General features: G+C 37.3%; 1 protein-coding gene across 1 annotated transcript in view; it reads right to left on the reverse strand.

The window, feature by feature from the left end:
- Positions 1 to 39: 39 nt before the first annotated feature.
- MS3_00009337 (uncharacterized protein) overlaps positions 40 to 27378 on the reverse strand; it is a 36332-nt gene continuing 8993 nt past the window's right edge. The window contains exons 6-11 of the mRNA XM_051217695.1: positions 26061 to 26799; positions 22595 to 23115; positions 17127 to 17598; positions 11837 to 11951; positions 10718 to 10779; positions 40 to 5245 (exon numbers count right to left, since the gene is read on the reverse strand). Coding sequence (XP_051065128.1) covers positions 5117 to 5245; positions 10718 to 10779; positions 11837 to 11951; positions 17127 to 17598; positions 22595 to 23115; positions 26061 to 26799 — 2038 coding nt within the window. The 3' untranslated portion in view covers positions 40 to 5116. The remainder of the gene's footprint in view (positions 5246 to 10717; positions 10780 to 11836; positions 11952 to 17126; positions 17599 to 22594; positions 23116 to 26060; positions 26800 to 27378) is intronic.

The following is a 27378-nucleotide window of genomic DNA, read 5'->3' on the forward strand; positions in this document are numbered from 1 at the left end:
CAACAAACAGATCAAACATATCGATTTAAATTGTAAATACGGCAACAATAATGATACCATCCGAATAATGTCATTAACAAAGATGAAATTTAATACACTAGGTAAACAACGTACTAAGATTCTATACTTAGCTAAATAGAAATGTGAGCTGACTAAATGTAAGTATCCATATGAGGCTTTTTGAAAATTATAGAAATTTCAAAGATTTGATATCACGAACTGATCTTAGTTAAATCACTTGGAATCACTGAACAGCTGTTCCACCCAAGTATATGACTTCTTAGCAGTGAGCATCCACGACTCGGATGAAGAGTTCAATATTAGAATGCAATGGTTGTTCAATTCCTCCAACAGTGATCTAACTCATATCAGTTCGTCATTTGAATTCTATCGAGGAAAATATAACTGGATTATTTATTTGACTTGTGTAACATTCGACATAGTTATTGCGTAATTCATTCTAATTACATATGAACTATGCTCATTTGATGAAAATCAACAGTTTCATATGTCGTTGGTTTTGCACCTTCTTTATAGTTGATTTGATCAAGTGTTGAATCAACGCATTTAACAAGGTACTCGAGGGTAAACTACACTTTAAGTATGAAGGCTAATGATACTATGTGATTGCACAAATAAAATTAGGTGAAACAAGGGTTATGATTAAATTAGACTATGAGTTTTCGAATAGAATCTTTTTAAACTGTTAACATTCTAACAGTAAACCCTCAGACTATGTTAAGTAAGAAATATGAATCTCATTATAACTTTTCACATCCAGATGTCTGGTTAGTGTTTTCTTTTAGCGAGTTAGTTTTCTACTGGATGGGGTCGCTAACCCCATGCCCAACCCTCCTCCTTTATCCGGGCTTGGGACCGGCAGTGGCTCCCGGAGGGAGTTCAGGCGGAGTTACATCCAGATGTCACTAAACTTTATTCTTTGTGGTACGTATGTACTGTCAAAATGCGGTAATTTAACACACTATCTTCACAGCATTGTTTACAAATTGTAGATCAACTGAGCAAACAATGCCAGGGCTAGATGAATAGGAGTGTTTGAAAATAGTGGTGAATCGATAAATGAAATCGTGAACTCTTATCAATTGAGGCAACTATCTGATGTGTAACATTTCTCGAATAATCATCTATCTACACTGAAGTACAGTATTAACTAGAGTAGGTTAAACAAAAACGAAGACATACGGGTTAGTCCAAGATATGGATCAATCCACAATGTAATTGACATTTGATTTGAGTCTTGATGGTTAATGTAAACTAACTGAAAAGAGAAATGTCTTGTATTTGATCACTGTGCCGTAGGTGAATTCACTCTTTGTCTCCTCCCCCTCCCCTAAGCCTTGAGCTTCAATATTAGTCCGCAAATTCCACTTCTTTGACTTACCTATTATTTTCAAATTAAATTCGCTAAAATTTCTCATTATTACTAATACTACTAACATTCTGAGCCTTTGGCTATTCATCGTGTTACTTTGAGTTAGGGTAGTGAACAAGAACACTAATGGAAACAATGTGAAGTATTTGAGCACATAATTACAGAGCATCTCAATAAAATCTGAGAACCATATAGTGAATCGTTAACTTGCAAAATATCGAACTTGACTGCTCCCGGTGCAAACATCAATCCATTGTCTCAGATTTCATTGTTCATGCGTTTTCATACCAATTTCGTTCCGTTCCCGTTCTTTCTTCATTGACCGTCTAACAAAACACATTCTATGCCTAACTACCATTATATACTACTCATGTGGATATAAGTAACCCACACCACATTAGTATAATCATTTAGACTAATGCTCTATGATAACTATTGTTATCAGTGAAATTTCAAATTGATGCAGGCAATTAATTCTAAGACAAATTTTAACTCAATAATCAAAGCTATGTACCATTCAATTGGGAATGGAACAAACAATATAATGCAGTGTACACTTACAAAAACAGAGCGCTTTCAAAATAACACCGTGATTTAAAAACGTTAAATAGAGATTTAGTTTAAATAAGGCAAGAAGAGTGGAATAACATGAGTCTATCGTATTTCAACACTTTTCATTAGCTGTAAACGACCTAGATTTATACTAGTAATATTGTACAAACATTTTTATACTCCGAATTCGATGGGAGGTTGATTATCAATACAGTGGTCTTGAGTGCTGTTAGAGGTATGAGGAAGGTTATCATCTCCCGGTTGCCCATATCGTGGAAGGGTTCTTCTGGAGGTAACTGAAAAAGAAATCGCATTAGAAGTGGTCTTAGTGATCTGACAGCGTGATCACAGTGCCCAAACGACAACTGCTTGAGGTCGGTCACACACGACATTCTTGTGAGTAATTTTTGTGAGGTTTGTATTTTCAGAGTCGACCGTTCTAACTCTAGGCCTCCTTGTGGGAAGGCAGCATCGCTGTTATGCTTGTTGTATGCTTCAGTATGACTTCGCCTTCGGACTTTGGGCTTGCTGCTTTTAGTCTTACCGCATTAGATCAGGTTTAGTCCAAAACGATACAAGAACCATACTTGACTCACAAATTAAGTTTGATGAGTAATTATATATTAAGGCTGGAGTTGTTACAAGGAGGTCAGATTTAATCGTCTGACCGTACAATATGTAATAGAGAAATCCATCAATGAGAGAGTTTAATAATTCAGTAATGATGATTATCAAAGGGTAGGCATCATTTTTAGCCGACACTAATCAATTTCCAGTTAGATGCGTAACAATGAATATATATGTATTCATCACAATAAAGTCTCAACATACAGTAGATCATATGAGTAATAAGGAGAAAGGTCGAAAATTCCTCAAAACTTTAACTAATATTGAGAATCAAAGTGATAGTCGATTACAACAGTGAGCAAGAAGACTTCATGGATAATGTTACACTATTCACAAGGCCTGAATATCTTTAGTTTCAATACAATGTACGGTAGTCTATAAACACTTTGGAAGGGTAATCTAAATTTTTACAAAGTATTCCAGTTGCATTCTATTAAATGTATGGTGTTTGACAAGATTCTGAAGTTTATTGCCGGTCTTTTCGAGGTGAAGACACCCTTACTTAATAAACTGAAGGTATATTCCATCTGATTTGATGTGAATAGATTACACTGAATAATGTAATAATCAGTTCCGTATGATGTATCACTAGTTTGCAGAAATATCCAAAAATAACCAATCAACAATACAGAAATGTTCAAGTGATTTATACATACAAATAGAAACCTATCCAATTGTTAGGGTTGAAGCTATCACGAGTTCACTTAATCTAAGAACGAGAAACAAGACTCGATGACCAAAGACCAATAAGCTAGCTATTTGATGCGTCCCGGCCTCGCTAACTAGAGGGAGAAGTCCAAGCTTGGAATGGGGAAGTATATTCTGCAAACAGCCAAAAACGAGCGATAACAACAAACACAATCCAAAACGTATATATACAATACAAAACCGTCCTTGGGGAGTTACCAAAAATAGCATACTAAAAGACGCAACGAACCAATAACATTTAAGATATTTCCCAAGTGGGAAATACGACATGAAGGTGACAAAAGCGTCTTTGGAGCAAAAACAAAGAAATTCAAATTTTCTAAATATAATTACAAAATTAGTTCCTTTCCCATGTGAGTCCTGGGGATCTAACGTCCCCAACACCAATAAGGATTATTCAAATTATCTAGTCGTATGAATCAAAAATACACGAAAAATTGTTTTCTTCTAATTGGCTAACATCTTTAAATGTTGATAATTAACAATGTTATCGCTTTCTGCCATAATGTAATAAACGAGAACATAAGCATGGACAATCGAATGTATTTGAGCACAAAATGACAGAACAACTTAGTCAAATCTGAAAATCATACAGTAAATACTTCTTTTACAAAATATCTATCAATCATTTCAAACTTCATTGTTCTTTCATTTCCACATCAATCATTCTCTGTTCGCATTCTCTCTTCTTTGATCCTCTTAACCTTTTAGCTTCAGACATTTCACTTCCGAATGATGATACATACTACTTATATCTGTCGATATCAGTACTATACACCACATAACTAGTATTATTAGTACTGCTATAACTAATGTAGTAAACGAGAACACAAGTGGAGACAACCAAATGTAACATAATTCAACATTACTGAATATCTTGGGATAAAATCTGAAGACCATACAGTAAATACTTTATTTTCAAAATGTCAATCAATCATCTCCGACTTCATTGTTCTTTCGTTTTCACATCAATCATTCTCTGTTATTGTTTTCTTTTCTTCAATTTTCTTAACCGTCTGCTGCAAGACATTTCCCTTTCGATTGATGGATATATACTACTTATATCTATCAGCATCATCATCATCAGTAGTACATATCATAACTGAATTATAAATAAACATAATAACCATATATTATCCATGAATATACTTACTATTCAATGTATAATAGAGAGATGAAAATGTTATAATCATATTACATGTTATAAAAATAAGAGAAGTTCCACCGAAAATATCACTAAGAATATAGTTACGTAATAATAATAATAATAATAATAATAATAATAATAATAATAATAATAATAATAATAATAATATACGAATATTTGTCAAGATTAGAACGAATAGTTTGACAGTAATTGAGCGCCGAGTATAGAGAAGTCATTATATGTGAAAATTATATTTGAAATATTCTCAGCGATTGAAATTTAACTAATTCCAACGTTTCGTCCAGCTAACTTGTCTGGACTTCTTCAGGGTAATAATCAAAATCAAAATTATCAAAGAAATATATAGCTTTTTAACACAGTATAATCCTGATTGTTAAAAGCTATATATTCCTTTGATAATTTTGATTTTGATTATTACCCTGAAGAAGTCCAGACAAGTTAGCTGGACGAAACGTTGGAATTAGTTAAATTTCAATCGCTGAGAATATTTCAAATATAATTTTCACATATAATGAATAATAATAATAATAATAATAGTCGTAGTAGTAGTAGTAATAGTAATATTAATAGTAATCGTAATGGTAATAGTAATAATAATAATGGTAGTAATAGTACTACTACTAATAATAATAATAAAGACCTAAACACTAACAAAACTCTGTCTGTATTTATCGAATATCTTGAGCAGATAAAAGACGATAGAATATTTCCATGAAAGATAATGAATTTGATGGAAATAATGGTTTATGCAATAAATGATTTTGATGATACATTTCACTGAAATCAATTCTAGTTACCTAGATGGTATCGTTTTAAAAAAAAAAGAAAAAAAAATCCTGATGGAATGGATGGAGAAATGAAAACGAGAAAAGAAACCTATAATGACACTTTAGTAACCAGTTTAACTACAGAATGATTGAACGATAATGATATATCATCTGTTTGTTGATGAGATCCGACCATTGTTGCGACCTTGACGTGGTGGTCGGGCTTGCCTATCGTGATGAAGTAACCGAGCTATACTGACTGGTACAATCGTTCCTCAAGGTCCTACCATGCCAGACAGGTCGGTTGAATTGCAGTAAGACTAAATGCAACAAACCCAAGGTCCGAAGGCGAAGTTGTGATGCTCATTGTACAGAGGTGTGATGGCAGTAAGGTGTTTCCTTCAGACAACCAGCATGACAGAGATGCTGCCTTTTCACAAAGAGGGGTGGGGTGGGGTTAGAAAAGGTCGACCATAAAAATGCACACTTAACCTTATCCAACGAATAGCTGTCTCCGGTGGTAAGGTCTCAACAAGTACGGAGCTAACACGAAAATTACTCACAAAAACATCGTGTGTGACCAACCTCAAGCAGTTGTCGCTTGGGCACTGTGATCACGCTCTCAGGTCACTAAGACCACCTCTAATGCAATTTCTTTTTCAGTTACCTCCAGAAGAACCCTTCCACGATGTGGGCAACTGGGAAATGATAACCGCCCTCATACCTCTATCAGCACTCAAGACTGACTGTTGGTGAGACTATAATTTATGAACGACCTATATTTAATTACTTACTTACTCCAGTTACTCCTCATGAAGGAGCATAAGCCTCTTAATAGCAGTCTACATCCAACCCTATCCTGAGTAATTCTTTTCAGCTCTTTCCAGATGTTATTCATTCTTTTTGCGTCTTCTTCTAATCAGTCAGTCAGTAACAACGTAGAACATCAGTTCCAGTTGCCATACCACATAAGAACAGAGATGCAGTTGTCGATTTAAATCCTGTAGTGGTAGAGCTAGTAAGAGTATAGGCAGTAATCGGAAAGATTAGGGTTTGAAGATACTATTCAAGGAGTATAATCTAATGAAATAAATTTTCTCGACGTAATGTATTATTTGGCCTTCCTCTTTTCCTCTTCTTTTCAGAATTCCAAGTTAGGACTCTTCGCATGATACAATTTAGTGATTTCCTCAATGTGTGTCTTATCCATTTCCAACGTCTATTCCTAATTTCCTCTTCAACTGGAAGCTGATCTGTTTTCTCAAAGTAGGCTGTTACTGATGGTATCCGACTAATGGATGTTGAGTATCTTACGCAGACAACTATTTATAAATACTTGTACCTTCTTGATGATGGTTTTAGTAGTAGTTCTTGCTGAAAAAACAACACCAACCAGATCAAGATGGACGACCTTGAGGATCTTCATCTACTTACTAGGATTAAATGACGGTATTAAATTACTCCAAGGAACTAGAATTAGAATTTACAGATGAACGTTAGGGTTAGAAATTATATTTAATGTGTTCATCACAAACTAACAGCAATTAAAATGCCGAAATGATATTTAGCCAAATGACTGAATGAATTTTGCGCGAAAATCTAAGACCTGTTATTTTAAATCTAATTGGTTCGTTAAGAAATTATAATCTCACTGTTTAGCTTTCTTCCATAAAATTAGTAAACAGATGATTAGAGAGATGCAAATTAGAGAATGTGAATGAGCCTACTTTACGAATAATCAGTTAGTCAATGTTTAATATATGGTAGATAAAGATAAACAATAATAATGATAATTTTGAACGATGTACTACCTATGTGAGGAAGATTTTGACAAGATTATAAATTATAGAAGAATCAATGAGGTATAAGATAACAAGTTTCGGGTTTTGGCGCAAAATTCACTCATCCATTTGGATACATAGATTTTTGGCATTTAAGCTAATGTCTCTAAATGCCCTGGTATGGCCGAGAGTGGGGTGTGCCCTTCCTCCCTCTCGAAATACTCTCACACGGCTACGCGTATACAGACACTCCCAGGGAAGTCCTACTCATCGCTTTCTCGCACCATGGGTGTCGTTTACGAAATTGAGAGAACGAAAAGCGAATGTCCGGTGCCTTAACCGGATCCCAAACCAAATCAATGGTGCACATGGGCTCCAGTATCTTGTGGGAACAAATGGCGTATGAACCAATCGTTGGTCACCGGCGACCACGGGACCGCATCTCCTCACGATGCTCCACTGCCTTGTGGATCAGACCTTCAAGTCGAAGGCTCTGGGTGTGGCCCCCTAAGAAAACCACCTGCTTCGGTCCGGGCACCCGGACAGTATCACAGCCCGCACACAAATATGATGAAATTTCGATATTTATGGAAAATACTTGTCTCGCTTCGATTAACAATCAAACGATTCACATTATTATTATTATTATTATTATTATTATTATTATTATTATTATTATTATTTACGTCATTTATTCACTCTCTTTTATTCCCACTCTATGTATACTTATTTTTCGACTTATACAGCAGCTCGTCTATGGTGGAAACTCGGCTATATCTAAACGTTCTCGAGTCACTGTCCGGTTGAAAATTGTATGCTACCACCTAATACGAATACTGAAGCAGTTTTTCTGAAACCACGTGCAACATTCAAACTGGCTGCCTTCAACGTTCGCACACTTATGCAGGTCGGACAACAGATAGGGCTGGCTATGTCTTTGGATGAATTCTACCACCAGTTAACTGTTCTTCTCTAGAAAGTGCATTCGACAAATATTGTAGTATTAGCCAGAGATTTGAATGCTCAGGTCGGGCGTCTAGGCACAGAAGAGAATCGTTTAGGTGGTCGATGGAGAATTGTTGGTTGCAGGATAGATAACCGGGACCGTCTACTGCAACTGTGCACAGACCACAACCTGTTTCTGGCTAGCACTAACTTTCGGCACAGTCATCGCCGATGTGCCACCTGGCGTGGTTGTGTACAAGACTGCCGCTTCTTTTGGAGTACCTAACTGGACTCTGATCATGTCCTGGTCTGCGCCAATCTTACCTTACTTTTCAGTGGCCAACGAAGTGACCGCCACCAGAGGATTGATGTCAGCAAGCTGGTTGCAACTTCCGTTGCGAGTAAGTATCGAACCAAGCTAGCTTCTAGGCTAGCTAAAATTTCACCGAAAAGTATACATGAGCATTGGCTGCAACTTCATGACTCCATGAAAATGGCGAGTAAAGCCACTTATGGCTTTGTGAAACGTCCCGCTTATAAGCACTAGGTTTCTTCTGGTTCCTTATAACTCATTAAAGCCCGTCGGTCTACTCCGGGTGACCGTGAGTTTGACCACAAACGAAGAATGTTACGTAATGAAGTCGGTCAAGGCTTGCGTAAGGACCGAGAAGCCTGGTGGTCGGAGCGTGCTAATGAGCTGGAAGCAGCAGCTGCATCTGGTAACTACCGAAATCTCTTCCAACTCATCCAAGCCACTGGCAGCAAGAAGTCTGGTGTGAGCGAAACAATCTGTGAGGATGACCGGATGCTAATCATTAACATCCATCGACGTCTTGGACGATGGGCAGAATTTTTCGAAGGGCAGTTCAACTGGCCTGCTGCTCCGGCAACATCGGTCAGACTGTCCTGCCCTCCATGACCGGTGACGACTGATCCACCAAACGAGGAGGAAGTCCGCAAGGAACTCCAAATCACCGGGCCCAGATGACTTACCTCCGGCCCTTTTCAACTATGGTGGTGACTTTCTGGCTAAGGAACTGACGACGTTGTTTACAAAGGTCTGGGAGCTAGAGAGTGTACCAACGTCATGGAATGAGTCGATAGTTGTCGTTTATCCAACAACTATCGGAGGATAAGTCTACTTCCGATTGCGTTCAAGCTATTGGCTTCCGTGATACTTCGTAGACTGTTCACAATCCGAGAAAGACTGACTCACGAGGAGCACGCTGGTTTTCGTTCCGGTCGAGGATGTATTAATCATATCTTCACCCTCCGCCAAATTTCACGGCTCATAAACTATCTTTTACTACACCTTTCTATTTGTCGCAACAACAAAAAACAACAATGAAGTGCCAACTTGATTTTAATTGGTTCACTCAAGGTCGCCGATACTTTAAATGCATAAATGTTAAATTACCAATAACCAATTACAGTATTAGATGACAGACACAATAAGGCGAGAGTATAAACTCCATACAAAACGCATATAATGAATCATCAAAGTCACAAAATGACAAAGCACGTAAGGTAGTAATTAAAAATCTCTAACCAAAATTAGAATGGCACATTTAATAGCCAGATAATTATTATATAGACTACCTTAGTAGTACGATAATAGCTGGCTATAAAACAAAACCTAATTTATATGCAAAGTTGAATATTGGTTAGCAGTGGAATCGAGGACGCGCGTTTCATTCTATTTGAAACTCGTCAGCTGGATGTTTGTTTTCAATATTCAATAAAAGTGTAATATATCCAATATTTTCGAGCAATTTCCCATCCATTTTAATACGTTATTGTTGTATATACGATTGCAATTTTCACTCGGGACTTAGTTCATTTTAATCACTTGAATCTATCTATATATGTCTTCTATGAATATGCCTTACTGTAGTGGCATCTTAACATGTTAAATAATTAAAATCAGAAGAAGAATATCATGGAGATTTTAGTAATTTTATAATTGAATTCATGAGTCAGTTAAAACTAGACCACCATGTAAAACCTGGAAGCACTAGACGGTCGTCCTAGCATGGAACTCCTCAACAGTATTTTTCTACAATCCCGCCCACTGGATTGGAACCCAGGACATATCGGCCTCGTGCGCGAATGATTAACCTCTAGATCAATGAGCCGGAATATGATGGTGTTAATGTCTAACTTCAACCAATCTACTGTTGAGGAGTCCCATACTGGGACGAAACGTCTGTCCAGGGTTTCTATGATGGTTTAGCTTCGATTGACTAGTGAATTAAACTATTAAATTACTAAAATCTTCATAAAACCCCCTTCTGACAATAATCATCATGTGTTCACTAGTGAATGATTTCAAGAGGTATTTCCTGGAGTTCTAATGAGAAGCCGCGGCCGGTGGGTTTCAACTAGGTCTGTTGTGGGATAGTAACTTACTGAAGACAATGGTGGGCGGTGTCTCAATTTCGTGAATTTGGTTGAAGTTAGATATTAACATCGTTGGTTGCCAACCAGCTCAGTGGTCTAGATGTTAAGTGTACGTGCACGAGACTGATAGATCCTGGGTTTGAATCTTGCGGGGTAGGATTGTAGATGCGCACTACTGAGGTGTCTCATACTAAAACGAAACGACGGTCTAGTGCTTCCAGGTTTTCCATGATGGTCTAACTTCAATTGACTCATGAATTCAACTATAAAAATAAATAAAAGCAAATTAATTGAAAATTATAAACTTTAAATGAAATCCTCCATGATCAATCGAGTAATTATTGAAAACGTGTTAATTATTTTTGATGAAACTTACTTTTAATTGTAGAAATGGAAAATATTTTGAGTCCATTCGCGGTGCTTCCAAAATTAGCTTAGCTAAATAATAAATAATAAAGTGGTAATCTTAATATCATACTGACATCATTGTCTACTTCAAGAGTAGAATTGTACGCAGAGTTTAGATCTCCTGTACTCCTCTCTCTACATTGTAAAGAATATTCCACGAGGAAGCTAACAAGATGGATACCTATTCAGATCACAAAAGAGTTCAGTGTACATCAGTCAAACATCATCAAAATCTAACCAAACCCGAATATTTATCAAGGTGATGGAGATGAGTTATATCTTAGGTGTATGATTATGATGGAGTTTTGTGTTGGTCAGGTTGGTGATTGTTTCATTGTGAAGCTTTTCATGTCTTTGTTGTGTGTATTGAAACGTTAATCAATACCATATCTTAAATTCATCAATTAGAATTCCGATTATAAAGTTCATTGTTTCACATCTATTGATTTGTTCATGATGAATTCTGACGTGAGCACGTAACGTCAGACCGACCTAAGCTACACTCCCTGCCTAGAAACTGAATAGAAGTTAGTAGTCAGCTTTTACTGGTAGTTTGTTCTGAAGAACCTAGTTTTGATAGAATTTTGTCTGCACTTATCCTATCTCGTTATTTTCTTTCATTGGTCGACAAACTGTATTGATTTCAATATGTTTATTGACTGCTAATTGACTTGAATTTCAAGCTTCTAAGTGGATGCGCACTGCTGAGAAGTCCCACAACAGGAAGAAACGGCCGTTCAGTGCTTCTGGGTTTTCCATGGTGGTCTAACACCAATCAATTCATGACCTCAATCGAAAACTCCATAATCTTCACAACCATATACTGATAATTATTTAATAGTTGAATTCATGAGTCAATTAAAGCTAGACCACCATGGAAAACCTGGAAGTATTGGACAGCCGTTTCGTTCGTCCCACGGGATTCGAACCCAGGATTCACGCGCGGACACTTGGCTCCTAGACCACTGAGATGGTCGGCATCCAACGGTGTTAATGTCTAACTTCATGAATTCAACTATTAAACTACTATACTATCCACCAAAAACACCCTTTCTAATTATAGAAGTATTCAAATTAAACAACTTACTTTGATAATTTGAACTATTCAATAACCAGCATATTAAAGATTCCAATGGGAAATCCATAATAAACCAAACTAAATTTTTTAAACTATTTTTAATCAGTAGTAAAACCAATTGAACCTAAAAATTGAATGTTTTTTTTGTTGAAAGAAAAGAAGATGGAAATTTGAGTTCACCAACTAATTTACTCAATTAAAAAAGCTTAATAATCTCCACAACCCGTATAATGATAATTTCCATGTGCTCATCAGTGACCAGCTTCGTGAGGGAATTCTCGGAGTTCTAGTGAGAAGCCGTGACCAGTGAAGCTAATCCATGTCGGATAGAGACAGGTATCTACCTCAGTACAATGGAAGTTGGTCGTGGAATTTTGTGGATTGGTTGATGTTAGACACTAACACCATTGGATGCAGGCTCAGTGGTCTAGTTGGTTAAGCACCTGGCGCGAGACTGATAGCTCCTGGGTTCGAATCTCGCGGGGAGCGGGATCCTGGATGAGCACTGCTGAGGAGTCCTATACTAGGACGAAACGGCCGTCCAGTACTTCCAGGTTTCCAACGGGAACCTAACATCGATTGATTCATGATCTCAATCAAAAAAACTTAATAATCTCCATAATCGCAATACTCACTCTATAATAGTTTCAAAAACAATATGTAACTATCAATGTGAAGTGAATGTTAGCTGTAGAGAGAAAAGAGGTAATAAACTCAATAAGAGTTTTAGTTTAGAATAGTACAATGAAAATATTTTTTTTATTATACGCAGGAATCTTCATAAAACTATACTGTATGCAAATGATTGATCATTGAGCGATGAATAATGTCATGTTTGTCTTGTCCTGCAGTGTTGAACGAACTTTGTCAAACAAGTGGCTGACTGGTTCGACATTACATGTACTATGACGAGACATTAACTCCGCTAGGAGCCCCTCTGAGACTACTGCCGGTCCCAAGCCCGGATAAAGGAGGAGGGTTGGGAATGAGATTAGCGAACCCATCCCGTAGAAAACTAACTCGCTAAACAAACGTCAACCAGAAAAAAATAATAAGTAATGACAAGATATTAGGTAGCTGGAGGTAGTTAACAGGAATCCCTCGACCTATGTTTCGTGCTACTTGATACTAGTTAGCAAGGCTTATCTAGAATCATTTTATATTTATTTACTTTATTTAAACACATAAAAATTGGTACAAGGAAGCACCAAATAGATATGCGCCACATAAATCATTCGATTTGTTTGACGGCTGGAATACTGCCCGGCGCTCAAACCGAAGCAAGCGGTTTTCTTAGGGAGTCACTCCCGGAGCCTTTGGACCTAGAGTTCCAATCCACAAGGCAGTGAAGCAACGTAAAGAGATGAAGTCCCGTGGTAGCTGGTCACCAATAATAGGTTCGTACGCCATTTGTTTTCTTAGGATCCTGGAGACCATGTACGCCATTGGTTTGGAATGAGGGTTTCCCAACTCCCCTAGGTGAACCTTCAGTTTCCACCAACCTGGTTAAAGCGCCGGAAATTCGCTTTCCATCCTCTCAATTTCGTAAACAATTATGAGGAGACTGATGCTCTTTATGGGATTTAAATGCGCAACACAAGGTGAATAGTCTAAAAAGTTACGTACGAGCTACTCAGGACGTGACTGGCTCCCTATGAGGTATTTTTCCAACTACTCAATAAACTACACTATCTATTTATTTATGTACGCACAGGAGTCGCTGGCTTTAAATTAGGTTCCAAACGTTTTAGTAGGAAGTTTCAAATTATGTCAGTTGAAACATGTCTACAACTGAGACGGATATCCCATCAACGATGGTGTCCATGTAACGTCGCGAAATGTTTGAAACAAAGAAAAAAGCAATTCACCAGATTATTAAATCATGGCGTGTGTTAATAATAATGTATTTCAAATGCAACCCAATATTCCTGTGATATATCAGTGAGTCGGCAGTAATACGTCAATGTTGACCAATACTCATGTCAAGTGATATTGTACGTACTAGTCCCAGCAAAGTTAAGCACAACAATAAATACTCTAATATCAAAGTTTAATGGTAAGTTATATGCAAGAGTGTACTAGTAACCAATCTTACGTGTTTTCGAATCATTACTCGGATGATTTGCGACCATCCAATTAGCGATTTTGAGGTTGGACGGAAAGTATTAGGTAAGTATGACAAATCGAGTGAAGAGGTAGTGAATCATTTTCGGCTTATATATGGTTAGGATAATCTGGAACCACAAGGATGGTGTAGGAGTGTGTTGAGAGAAAACAAGGGGTCTCCGAATCAAGACATGGGTAACAGTCCATGAAGACAGTGAGTATTGAACTGGCCATATAAATAGATAAAGACTACCTGTTGTGGTCCGCGTAATTATCATAACTAATAGTGACATGGTTCCAAATCGTTCAAAATCTCACTGGTGCATTCACTTTTTATCATCACATAGATCTTAGGTTTCTAAATTACCTTACAATTTTTCTTTCGTTTCGCTAACTTATATTTTCTTGAATCATAACGTTCATGCCAAATCTTTTCTATTGCCATTAATATACTGTTACAACCTCTACTATTCTGTGATTTGCCGTGGCAACTTGAACTGATTTCTTAATGTGCCAGGTTCTACGTTGCAATTGAATGACTGAAGAATGATCTTTGTCAATTCGAAAACCTGCCATAGTATGTTACTTATCCAGGATTCTACAAAATTATTATTGGGAATTCAAGTCAACGATGATTATTCCATTTCGGAATCAATGGAATACATAATCATTAACAGATGACTAAAGCTTACTAGATTTCAATTCAAGTCACTAGTGGTCATGTAAATCATATTCATCTGCTTTAAAGCACAAAAACGTTTTACCGAAAAAACTAGTTACTTTCCTATATTTATAGGCATGCAGTATTATATATCAGAAAGGGTTTAGCTATATCAAACTTTTTGGAGATTTCACATCATCACATTAGAATAGTTTGTTTAACAGAAAGCGAGACTTAGTAGTTAAAGCATTCTACTATCAACTATTAAGTCACATATGTGAATTGCACTCCATCTACATCAATCTAGGTAATTGGCTATCATTACAAGCTCTCTGACATATCCCGCGTGAGGGACCATGGATGAGCATTGTTGAAGAGTCCCATACTAGAATGAAACGATCATCCAGTGCTTCCAGGTTTCCAATGGTGATCTAACATTTATTGTCTCAATCAAAAACCTAACAATCTCCACAACCCCACACTGATACACAGAGAATAGCTTGAATGTGCCTGGAAAGTGAGATGAATGTATAAATATAAGCTTTAGTTGAAAATTTAACAGCTCACAAAAATGGAACGATGAAACTCAATATTATCTAAAGTAATTAGTCCTTTTTATAAATTTCGATAGAGCTATAAGATGGAGTTGATCTGAAAAATGTGATGTATTTGCGCTATACATTGTATTTAACTTCAATCAGTAGGTCCTGGGTTCGAATCCCGCGGGGTGCGGGATCGTGGATGAGCACTGATGAGGAGTCCCATACTAGGACGAAACGGCCGTCCAGTGCTTCCAGGTTTTCCATGGTGGTCTAGCTTCAATTGACTCATGATTTCAACCTGTGAAATTTCTAAAAATCTCCACATAACCCATTCTGATAATACATTGTATTTACCAATTTACATGTTTGTGTGAACAAACATACATAGGGAAGAGTAATCGAACAATACAATTAAGGATCATTGAACATGTGCCTAGATGGTTTCAAAACAAATTAGTGTCAAATGGTCCAATCAAGGTGGGAGGTAGAAAACCATGTTCATCGATAGCGAAACATATGTATATTTGAAACGAGGCACAAAATTGACACTAACACCGCTTTTAAAACGTTGTCATGGATGAATTTTCAAGTTTATTGAAGCTTTGGCTATTCGTAAATTTACCCTCACCACCACCGCCACCACCCGCATTTGTGTACAAAAACAAGTTGTCGTGACTTAGATTCGGTTGATGTTGTTTTACTTGTATCTTCCCATTGTTATTTAGGACTGTAATTAATCAGTCTCTTGTTGGCATATGAACATCCTGTGCAGATTGCCTCGACATAGACTAAAGTCATAAGCTTTTTCGTAACCTTGAATTTACCCTAGTAATCCTTAAGTCATTTTATGGTCTAGGATAATGTGACAATTTCTTATCTTTTCTATATAATGCAAAATGTTTCTCTCCCCTTTGTTACCTTTGATACTTGAACTTTCATTTAATTGACCTTTATTAATTTTCATATAAAAATGCCCTGACAAGAATACGTGTGATCAGATTGTTCGAAATGTATAGTGCAAATACTTAACATTTTTCAGATTAACTCCATCTTCTAATAGCTCTATCAATACTATCTCCTAAGAATCAAGGTTAGATGGTTTGATCGTGGATATAATCAGTATTCTTCTGGCGAGGGTTATCAGGACAAAATTCAGTTAGAAGTGAAGTATTCGAATCTATCTACATTTGACTAAAGCCTTATCCTGTCAACTTTGATCTTGATTGATCAACATTGACGTTTCACCTGTCAATATCTGCCTCTTTATTTTGTTTATATCTCCATTTGATCTATATTTATCCACAGTTTCCCAGTCGAATGTGTATACAAAAATGTTCATATGTATTGATATAAGCGAAGATATATTACGACGTTTGACTGTTAATTGATGATCATGGACAAATGTAGAACAAAAGATTGGATTAAAATCAAGTGACAATAATAACAGATTAAACATTAACAGTAACCATTCAAAATTGAGCCCCCAAATGCCCTGGTACGGCCGAGAGTGGAGAGAGTCCGCTCTTCCTCTACAAATGCTCTCACGTGGCCCCACACGTTCATAGCCTCTGCCAGGGAAGTCCTACTCACTAGCCTCCCGTGGCGGGATGTTTTTTACGAAATTGAGAGGACGAAAAGCGAATGTCCGGCACTTTAATCGAGCTGGTGGATACGGAGAGTCCACCTATAGGAGTTGGAAAACCCTCATTCCAAACCAATGATGAACATGGGCTCCAGGATCCTAAGGGAACAAATGACGTGTGAACTAATTATTGGTAACCGGTTACCATGGGACTGCATCTCCTTACGTTGCTGCACTGCCTTGTGGATTAGATCTTTAGGTCGAAGGCTCATGGTGTGGCCCTATAAGCAAACCACCTGCTTCGGTTTGGGTACCTGGACAGTATCACAGCCCTCACACACATCGAATGATTTATGTGGCGCATATGTATTTGGTGCCTCAATACAACTATACATAATGTTCACTTACAGATGCAAATGTAATATAAAATGCTATTGTCGTAGTAAATAAACATAATCCAATAGCAAGACCCAATAAAGTGGAAACTAATAAACGATCCAGATATACTCCACATGTTTGTTTAGTCAATTGATCACATAGAATAATATCAGAATCTTTTTTATGAGAAATAAATTTATACAATACATTTTCTTGTCGCACAATTGATCTTTCTGATTGTTGTTTTTGGCAGTGATTTTTGTCGTTGAAAAATCCTGGTGTAGTAGTAGCCGTCGATAATATTGTCGGTGATGATGGAGATGATGATGATGAGGATGATGAAATTTTCTTCTGTAATGAACTAACTGATAAGAAAAATTCATTAGAATCAAGATACATATCCGGTATTTTATCAACACGATTACGTAATGGATTCCATTTAGAACTATTACGACATAGACGCCATGAAGCAGCTATTGTTTTCAATTGTAAACGAAGTAAACTATAATAAAAGTGAATAAGGAGATTCAAATGAGAACGTAACATTAATACATATACATATAGAATATGCAAGAGGATATTTTTGGTGACAGTAAGTGATTATATCTAGCTAATTACATTGATGTAGTGGAGACGAGATGTAAACCTTAGATACAATCACCGAAGAGCATACACAAACATTGACATTTTTGTTAAGAGAGAAATGTGGTGAATATGTTTGAGACCACTTTTTATTCATATCATCTAGAAACCATTGAATCATTCATTTCGAAAAATCCACTGAAGGCATTCCTAGAGAAGCTTACATATACAATTACACTGTTCACAATTGATTGATCAATGGGTGGTGACCAATGTTATGTGTGTCAAATCCTTATTAGTGCAGATCGATTGGTCGCGGCCCGGATAGCTCAGTGGTAACGTCTCTGACTTTGAAGCTGGGTGACACGGGATCGAATCCGTCAGGGAGCACAAGTCCCTTCAAGATTGCAGGTACACCTTGCTGACGAGTGCCAAGTAGCACGAAACCCGGGTCCAAGGTTTCCTGTCGACTACCTCCAACCACCATCTAATTACGCTATTTGACTGTATGCAGTGATATAAGTTTGTAGATGAGTAAATCACAGCGTCTAATATACCTACAGAAGGATATCTGCAAAACAAATTGGTAATGATGTAAGATGGTTAGAAATATTTAGAGAAATCCTGCTGAACCTAGCTTTCGTGTTTGTCGGCCCTCGTCAGTAAGGCGTACTGGCAACCTTGAGGCAAATGATGCTCCCAAGTGGATAAGAACGTGGGTCACCCAGTTTCATGATCCAGAGTATCACTGAGTTTGTTCAAGACGAAACAGAATACTTAAGGGTTAAATGCATAATTGCAAGTTTAAGTCTTGAGCTTTTGGGAGAGTCGTTGATACTTTCAAAACCAAATTAAGTATAGTCGGGTTCAAACTTGTGATCTAATATCGGTTAAAATATGAGTGCATAAACCATTTAGTCGCCGCTCCATTTAAAGTAAATCATTTATAAAGAACAGGTTTATGTACCCAGTCCTAGGAAACACTTTTTAAGTGGTGTTGCTTGAACCGAAGTTTGTGAAGTGGAATTTCACTGTCAACATTCCAGAAAGCTTAAAGTTAAGTGTGACATCGACGAAAAATTGTATAGCAGAAAAACAAACTGGACAGGATTACTGTAAAAAAGTAAAACACTAAACTATTTCATAAGTTAGCCTTCAGGATGAATTGATTTCAGTTGAAAGTCAAGAACCACTGAATAGCCTGTTTCATTCTACTTATCAGCTATGTGAACCACATAGGAGATCAAACATCAAAATAAACACGAGATTACTACTGAATTATTGAGTTGGAATTCGATAGTACCATCAGTGACGTTTCTCAATATGGATATGATTGAACTCTACCAGTCACGGCTAATATTATAAATAATTTTAAAGCAACTGTACTGTTATCGGAAATTTTGGAGATTTCTACAATACCAACCAGATCGGTTGAAGAAAGATTAGAAATGAGAAAAGTAAAGCGCATAGGTGAAATCTTACTGCTGACTGCACATGGGTGTGGCAGTGGTATGTAATTTTCTTTATACAACTAGCATCTGCAGCGATTTTGCCTTCTCATAAATGAAGTAAAGAACTAAAACAATCGACCACAATTTGTTTCAAGGATTTCAATCTCCAGAGATAAAGCCTTACGAATTACGGAGGTATTACATTAACAACTAATCACAAAATAGAGTGTAAGACTGGCCTTAAAAGGTTATACCTTGGGTTTTACGGTCACGCTCCTAGGTCGCTGAGATCATCACCAATCCATTTTTTTCTCCAGGTCTCCCAAGAAAAACCATATTTCAACGGTGTGGACAACCGGGAAGCAACATACCACCTCATGCTTCTAACAGCGCTCAGAATAATCCTGGTTACAATTAAATCCTATTACTAACAAGCGACTAAAGTGCTATTGTCGGGAACATATTACTATTAAGTCACTACTGTATCAGTTTCTCATACTTTACATTCTTCAAACTTTAACGAATTTGAACTATAGTGTAACTGTCAGATAGTGTTGTTGTTTTTGTTTTCGTCGTAACCGTCAAAAATTCATCTCATTCCAAACTAGATTGACTACGCAGGTCAAGAGAGATTTCCAGTAAAACCTACCGGAAACTAATCTCTATATAACATCAATAATGAGTACTGAAATAGTACTCATTTCGGTTAGGGTAGGACTTAACAGTAGGACTCAATTGTAAACAATTGAATGCAGTGAATGTGAATAGGCGGTGGTTTTCGCCAATGAGTAATGACAAAACTCAATTACATAATTATCACTTATACAGTCTGTTTGTTCACATTAAGGTCGAATGACTGGGTCCTAAATGGTTGTATATTAAGTGTTTAAACCATGCAATCATAGCTTGCACGTGTCAACGATCATAGTACACACGACGGACAATATACCAAAGTATTCAATCATCGATCGAATATTTTAGGCTGGAGGTAATGGTGAATCCAGAGGTGTGAAAAACGTAATATATGTACCGTAATCATATGACTTCATGAATGACCTAGTATATTCAGAAGTAGTGAGAATAGGCTTCCTCTCTCTCTATCATTGTAAACATTTCCACACGATAAATCAAGATTCAGGAAATCTCTTACGCACCTGTCTACAATCGATTTGCCTCAAAAGTTACGACTTTAATTAGATCCAAGATGATGGGTACTTACTTTGGATACTTCAACTATGCACGGTCTTTAAATTTCTCAAGGAATACGATGTCTAACGATTACTGATTTATGTCGAGTAATTAATAAATAATAATTCAAATTCACAGCCTACATCACTGATTACTTTTACCAGGATAATCAGGAAGCACTGGACAGCTGTTTCGTTTTGGTTTGGGGGACCCCTCGGACACTGTTATCCACGACTACCTCGAGTATCGAACCCAGGGTCATTCGGTCTCGCGGTAAGCGCTTAACCTTCAGACCACTGACCGGGTATGCAATAATCTACATGCCCGATTCCAACCAATTTACTATAGTGAGCAACCATTTTTAATCCTATTGACCAGTAACTATCATCAAAGAACCCATTACGTCGGGAAATAGAATCAGATATGAAAAGGATGAATAACAACTGGAAAGGATTCCCCAGGACAGGGTTGGATGGAGAATACTGGTGTGCGGCCTATGCCCCTCTACGAGGAGTAACAGGCGTTAGTAAGTAAGTATTTGAATCTTTCCATAGACATTGAAGACAGTAATTGATCAGTCTATTATAGACATATATGCATCTTGTGCAGATTGCTTTGACATTACCTGCCTTTAAACAACCAATACAAAAATGAATTGAATAAGAGAAATACTTTCTCTAAAAAAGAAAAAAAAACAGAACAAAACTTAATAGTTGAATTCATAAGTCAGTCGAAACTAGACCACTATGGAAAACTTGGAAGCATTGGACAGCGGTTTCGTTCTAGTATGGCATTCCTTATCCACGATCCCGCCTCGCGAGATTCGAACTCAGGACCTATCGGCCTGTTGTTATATCTAGTGCTTAGATTCTTATTATATTGCGTACAACTTGACCAACTCGAGCGCTAGAACCCTTCAAGTCGCAAATGAGAAAACAACTGAAAGGAATGATATTTCAAAACAGTGTTAATTATGGTACAAAACTGTCAAGTATTTATGGTTTTTAGTAAAAACGAAAGCATCATTATAGTTCTCCAACCCACACACGGGGGGTTATTAGCATTGTCCAGTCGAGAAGCTACACTTAGAGATTCTAGAATATTCTTCCAAAAGGTGATTGGGTGGAATATCTTCGGCTATTTCTGAGCTTCTTACAGCTTCCTCGAGTTCACCCATGAACCGTCCTCATAGTAACTCACTGAAGACGATGGTGAACAGTGGCACAATTTCGCAGATTAGTTGAAGTTAGACATTAACATCGTTGGATGCTGACCGGCTCAATGGTTTAGAGGTTAAGCGTCCGCATGCGAGACTGAGTCCTATGTGAGGGATCTTGGATACGCACTACTGAGGAGTCCCACAGTAGGACGAAACAGTCATCCAGTACCTTCAGGTTTTTCATGGTAGTCTAACTTCAATCGACTCATGAATTCAACTATTAAAATTACTACAGAAAACCCCTTTTTTGACAAAACGAAATTAAGAGTAAATTGAAGCTAGACCACCATGGAAAACCTGGAAGCTCTGGATAGCTGTTCGATTGTCCCCACCCCTGTTCTTGTTCACTATATACTTGCCCCCAAATGCCCTGGTACGGCCGAGCGTAGGGAAAGTTCGCTCTCCCTCTCGAAATTCCCTCACATGGCCATGCATATACAGCAGCCTCTGTCAGGGAAGTCCTGCTCATTGCCTTCTCGCACCATGGGTGTTGGTTACGAAATTGAGAGGACAAAAAGCGAATGTCCGCCGCTTTAACCGGGTCGGTGAACACGGAGAGTCCACCTAGGGGAGTTGGAAAACCCTCATTCCAAACCCATAGTTAACATGGGCTCCAGGATCCTAAGGAAACAAATAGCGTATTGGTCACCGGCTACCATGGGACTGTATCTCCTTACGGTGCTCAACTGCCTAGTCAAGTGGGTTAGATCTTTAGGTCAAATGGTTCCAGGTGTTGCCTCCTAACAAAACCACCTGCTTCGGTTCGGGCACCTGGGCAGTATCACAGCCCTCATACAAATCAAATAAGATTTATGTGGCACATATGTATCTGGTTCCACCTAGTATAGAACTCCTCAGCGATGTGCATCAACGATCGCCCCCCCCACACACACACACGGGATTTGAACTCAGGACCTATCAGTTTTCTATGTTGGTCTAGTTTGAATTAACTCATAATTTCAACTATGTAAATTATTAAAATCTTTATAAAAACCCCTTTTGATAAAAAAGAAATTAATAAAATACAATATAGATTATAGATATATAAATGAACTTACTGTGTAGCATATATATAAAAGCTTGTTAAATGCAATGTAATCAATTCAATTGTATCTAATAATAAACAAATTAATAAACTAAACAATAAACGTATTATTGTTGATATATAAATCATAAACATTCTCAATAAGGATACAATATAAACATAGTGGGGAGGAGCAGGAGGAGGAGGAGGAGGAGGAAGAGGATAATAGTGTTTATATTGATATATAGATAATGTTGTTACTAAGTAAATTGTACTCATTAATAAACATATGATTGTTATAATATTGATTAAAATGTAATGATAATGATAATGATGATCGTGATTATTGAATGAATCAATTCCAGTGAATTGTTTTAATTGATTCATTAAATCAATTAATAAATAAATAATAAATGTAACATAAGAACGCCATGCTAATATATGATATAAAAAAAATTGTCCCATTAAATAGGATAAATGAATATTGATTTTTAAACCAGCTGGTTTACCTTGTTCAAGCCATAATAGAAGACGAGTTAATTCACATGTGAAATACTGAAGAAAAAAAAAGAAGATAATAATGAAAGTAATAATTCGTTCTTATTAATTGAAGTTAGACTATTATGGAAGCATTGGATGACTGTGTCATCTTAGTATGGGATTCCTTAAGAGTGCATATCCATGATCCCGCCTAGTGAGATTCCAACTCAGGATGTATTGGTCTCTTATTTATTTATTTTAACACATAGATATTGGTACAAGGAGGCAACAAATACATATACGTCGCACAAATCTCATTCGATACGTGTGAGGGCTGTGATACTGCCCGGGTGCCCAAACCGGAGTAGGTGGTTTCCCTAGGGGGCCACACCCGAAACCTTCGACCTAAAGATCTGATCCACAAGGCAGTGGAACGACGTAAGGAGATGCAGTCCCATGGTAGCCGATGACCGACGATTGGTTCATACGCCATTTGTTCCTTAAGGATACTGGAGCCCATGTGCACCATTGTTTTCGAATCACGGTAAGACATCGAGGAACGATTGTTCCAGTATAGCTCGATTGATTCGTCACGATAGGCAAGCCCAACCACCACGTCAAGGTAGGAGCTACAGTCGGGATTCACCAGTCAATCAAAGCTAGATTGCCAGTGAAAACCTCGAAGCACTGGGCGGACATTTTCTCCTAGTATGGGAATTCTCAGCAGTGAGCATCGATGATCCCGCACGCGGAACTCGAACCCGGGACACAGGTTTAGAAGGAATTTGAGTTTTCAAACTGCTATGCATTTTTCCCGGTTAATTATCACATCAGAAAATTGCCAATCCGAATACCGAATTATATGACCTTATTCTTGTGTTAAACCAAATGACACATCAAAGCAACACTAGCAGCTTTGTGTCAAATTCTGAATCCTTATTGGTCCATCTTGCTTAGTCCTGCCCGTTGAGTTTAGAAAACAATCTCACCTTCCACTGAATGAATCATGTATTTCAGAACTACTCAGTTTATATACAAGTAAATCATACCATACCATACCAAAAAGTGGCTGTGATTGTGTGAGGCTGTTACTTATAGATTGCGATTGACTGAAGAATAGTGAACCGCATAATAATCGTCAATAGGTAAATTGAAAGCTTATAATAACACCAACAGTTAGGGCTGTATGTTTATATCATTTTGTAAACAATTTTGATATGAGGATATGAATAGTAAAACTAGTAGCCAAACTGATAGATTTGAATATTTGATTGAAGTTTGAGCATTCACTTGGCTGAGAATCAGTCACAATGCAACAAATGTATTAAATCGTAATGTTCCCCAAGAAGCACTAATGACATTACTACCCTATTACGCGAACCAAAATAGGTGTAGTGAGGCTCGAACTTGGAACTTTTTGGATAAAAGTCGAAAAGCTTAACCACTAAGCCACCGCTTTAGTTAGTCGATCCCATTCAGTTATAAATCATCAAGTCACAAATTTGAATTCCATTTCCCCTACTCACATTTAATCGGTCAAGTACAAACTACTAGCTAACTGATGACTTCTGTAATGAGTCTGTGAGCTAGACGAATAGTGTATAATTCCAACATTTAATGACAATGAGACCCCTGTATAACATTTTCCTTGCTAAACACACAGAGGCCTGAGACTGTTTAAAAGATTTATTGATAGCGACTGAAAAGACAAGGACAAACTCTTGATGCTCATTATCAATACCGCTTGATGTTAGCTTCGGGTCTTGATTAATACGGCCGCTCAGTAAAGATGTTCGAATACCAGTGAATTTTTGCAAATGCGAACTACAAATCAGAAGTAACGACTTGAACTGATCCTTCATCAGCGACTGTAAAATCAGAATCATTCACATATGAAACTCACAATACCAGGAAATTGTCAGTTCTGCCCATTATATGCTTTAAAACATCAGTACTGGATGCCTAACAATAACGAATTGTTACCATACTACAGGCTTAGTGATTGGACAGTGTTATCAAAAGAGCAACTGTATTTGTTTCTGCGTTAAGATACTGTGTTAAAGTACTTAATTTGAATCAGCTAAATCCAATTTTCCAAGTAGAAGCAAAATCTTTCATGCATCACTCTAACATCACAAATATCATTGAAATCACGAACAGATCTGAGTTAAATAATAATCGAAAGCCTGGTATTATTGGACGGCGTTATATCTTAGTGTGGAACTCCTCAAAAGTAGGTGTGCACCACCTCGTGCCCAAGAATCGAACATAAGACATTCAGGCTTGCTCATGGATGCCGAATCTCTAAACCAATGAACCGAGATTTAGTAGTGTAAAAGTCTAACCAATCAACCCACCAAACTTGTAAACCACTAGGTCACGACTCAGTGATCTTATTTATTTATTTATTTATTTAAACACAAGCATTGGTATAAGGAGGCATCATATACATATGCACCACATAAATCATTCGATTTGTGTGAGGGCTGGGATACTCCCCGGGTGCCCGAACAGAAACAGGTGATCTAGAGGTTAAGCATTTGTGCGCGAGACCAAGGGTTCCGAGTTTAATTCCCGGTCACAGAATTATGAACGTGCACTCCTAAGAAGTCTCATACTAAAACAAATTGACCGTCCACTACTTCCACGTTTTAAATAGTTGTCTAATTTGGATCGATTCATGATTTCAATGAAATGTAACAATCTCCCCAATTTCAATACTGACATCTGAGTCCTACAGCTCAGTGGTAACGTCTCTGACTGTGAAGCTGGGTGACACGAGATCGAATCCGCCAGGGAGAACCAGTTCCCTCAAGATTACAGGTACACCTTGCTGACGAGTGCCAAGTAGAACGAAACCCGGGTCCAGGGTTCCCTGTTGACTATCTCAAACCACCATCTAATCATTTACACCGTTATTCAATCGAAATAAGCTTGTACTTATTCTATTCAATCACATTCGATTTAAATATTGAAAAGAAAAGAAAGAAATCTGTATATATCGTTCATAATATACTCACTTCAATATAACGATAAAGTATATTCATTTGACAGTAATCTGTTGATGGTGACAGATAGTTCATTAATTCTTTTGTGGAATTATATAATATGAATGGAGATGATGAAGATGATGAGAGATTTGTTGATGATAATGCCAATGTATAATTTTCTTCATTTTTATCTAAATAAAATAAGCCTAATGTAGGGATAATTTTACAATTTAAATCATTCGGTAACCAACTACTACTAATGGCTGTATTAGTAGTAGTAGTAGTAGTAGTAATAGTATGATAATTTGATTGAATAGTATTACATGAAGATAATTGAGATGATGATTTATTCACATGAGGTGTACAGTATCCAAAATCATAATTATTATCACTATGATGATGATAATGATTATGCGGTACTGTAATTAAACATAACATTAAAATTAATAATTGTATAGCACAAAATATAACTAGACTAGGATCTGGTACAAAAGTTGACAATGATAACATTTTCGAATGGTGGACATATAGCATAGAAGAATGATTTGTGGTACTGATGTTACTACTGTTATCAGTAGTAGTAGTAGTAGTATTGGTAGTATTGGATAACTTATTTAGACAATTTGTACAGAATGTAGATGATTTCTTTGACGTATCATATTGGTATTTAATTAATAATAAGGTATAACTCATTTGAATGGTTTTGTTAAACAACTTGGTGAAAATCTGTACTATTATCTCAATGAAACGGGAATATTGCCGTGAACATCTAGGGAGGGAAAGAAAAAAAACGAAATTTGATGATAAACGAATGAACACTTTACTGAATATACTAATATATCAGAGCTAAGATAACAGTTGGTTGATCACTGCCAGGGAAGTCCTAGTCACTGCTTCGGGGTGGTGATCACGAAATTGAGAAGACGAAAAGCGAATGTCCGGTGCTTTAACCGGGTTGGTGGGTATAGAGGATCCACCTAGGGAGGTGGAAAACTCTGATTCCAAACCAATGATGTACATGGACTTCAGTACCCTGAGGGAACAAATGGTAGTATGAACCCATTGTCGGTCACCGGCCACCACACTAATGCAACTCCTGACGTTGCTCCACTGCCTTTTGGATCAGACCTTTAGGTCGAAGGCGCCGAGTGTGGTCACTTAAGAAAATCACGTGCTTCGGTTTGGGTACCCGGACAGTATCCCAGCCCTCACGCAAATCGAATGATTTATGTAGCGTATATTTATTTGGTGACTCGTTGTACCAATGTTTTTGTGTGATCTTAGAGTACAAATCTTTATAACTGGATGAATATTGTAGAAGCTGGAGCTATTGGAAACATTTATCAAG

Source organism: Schistosoma haematobium, chromosome 5 (genome assembly GCF_000699445.3).
Source record: "Schistosoma haematobium chromosome 5, whole genome shotgun sequence".
NCBI classification, from domain to species: domain Eukaryota; kingdom Metazoa; phylum Platyhelminthes; class Trematoda; order Strigeidida; family Schistosomatidae; genus Schistosoma; species Schistosoma haematobium.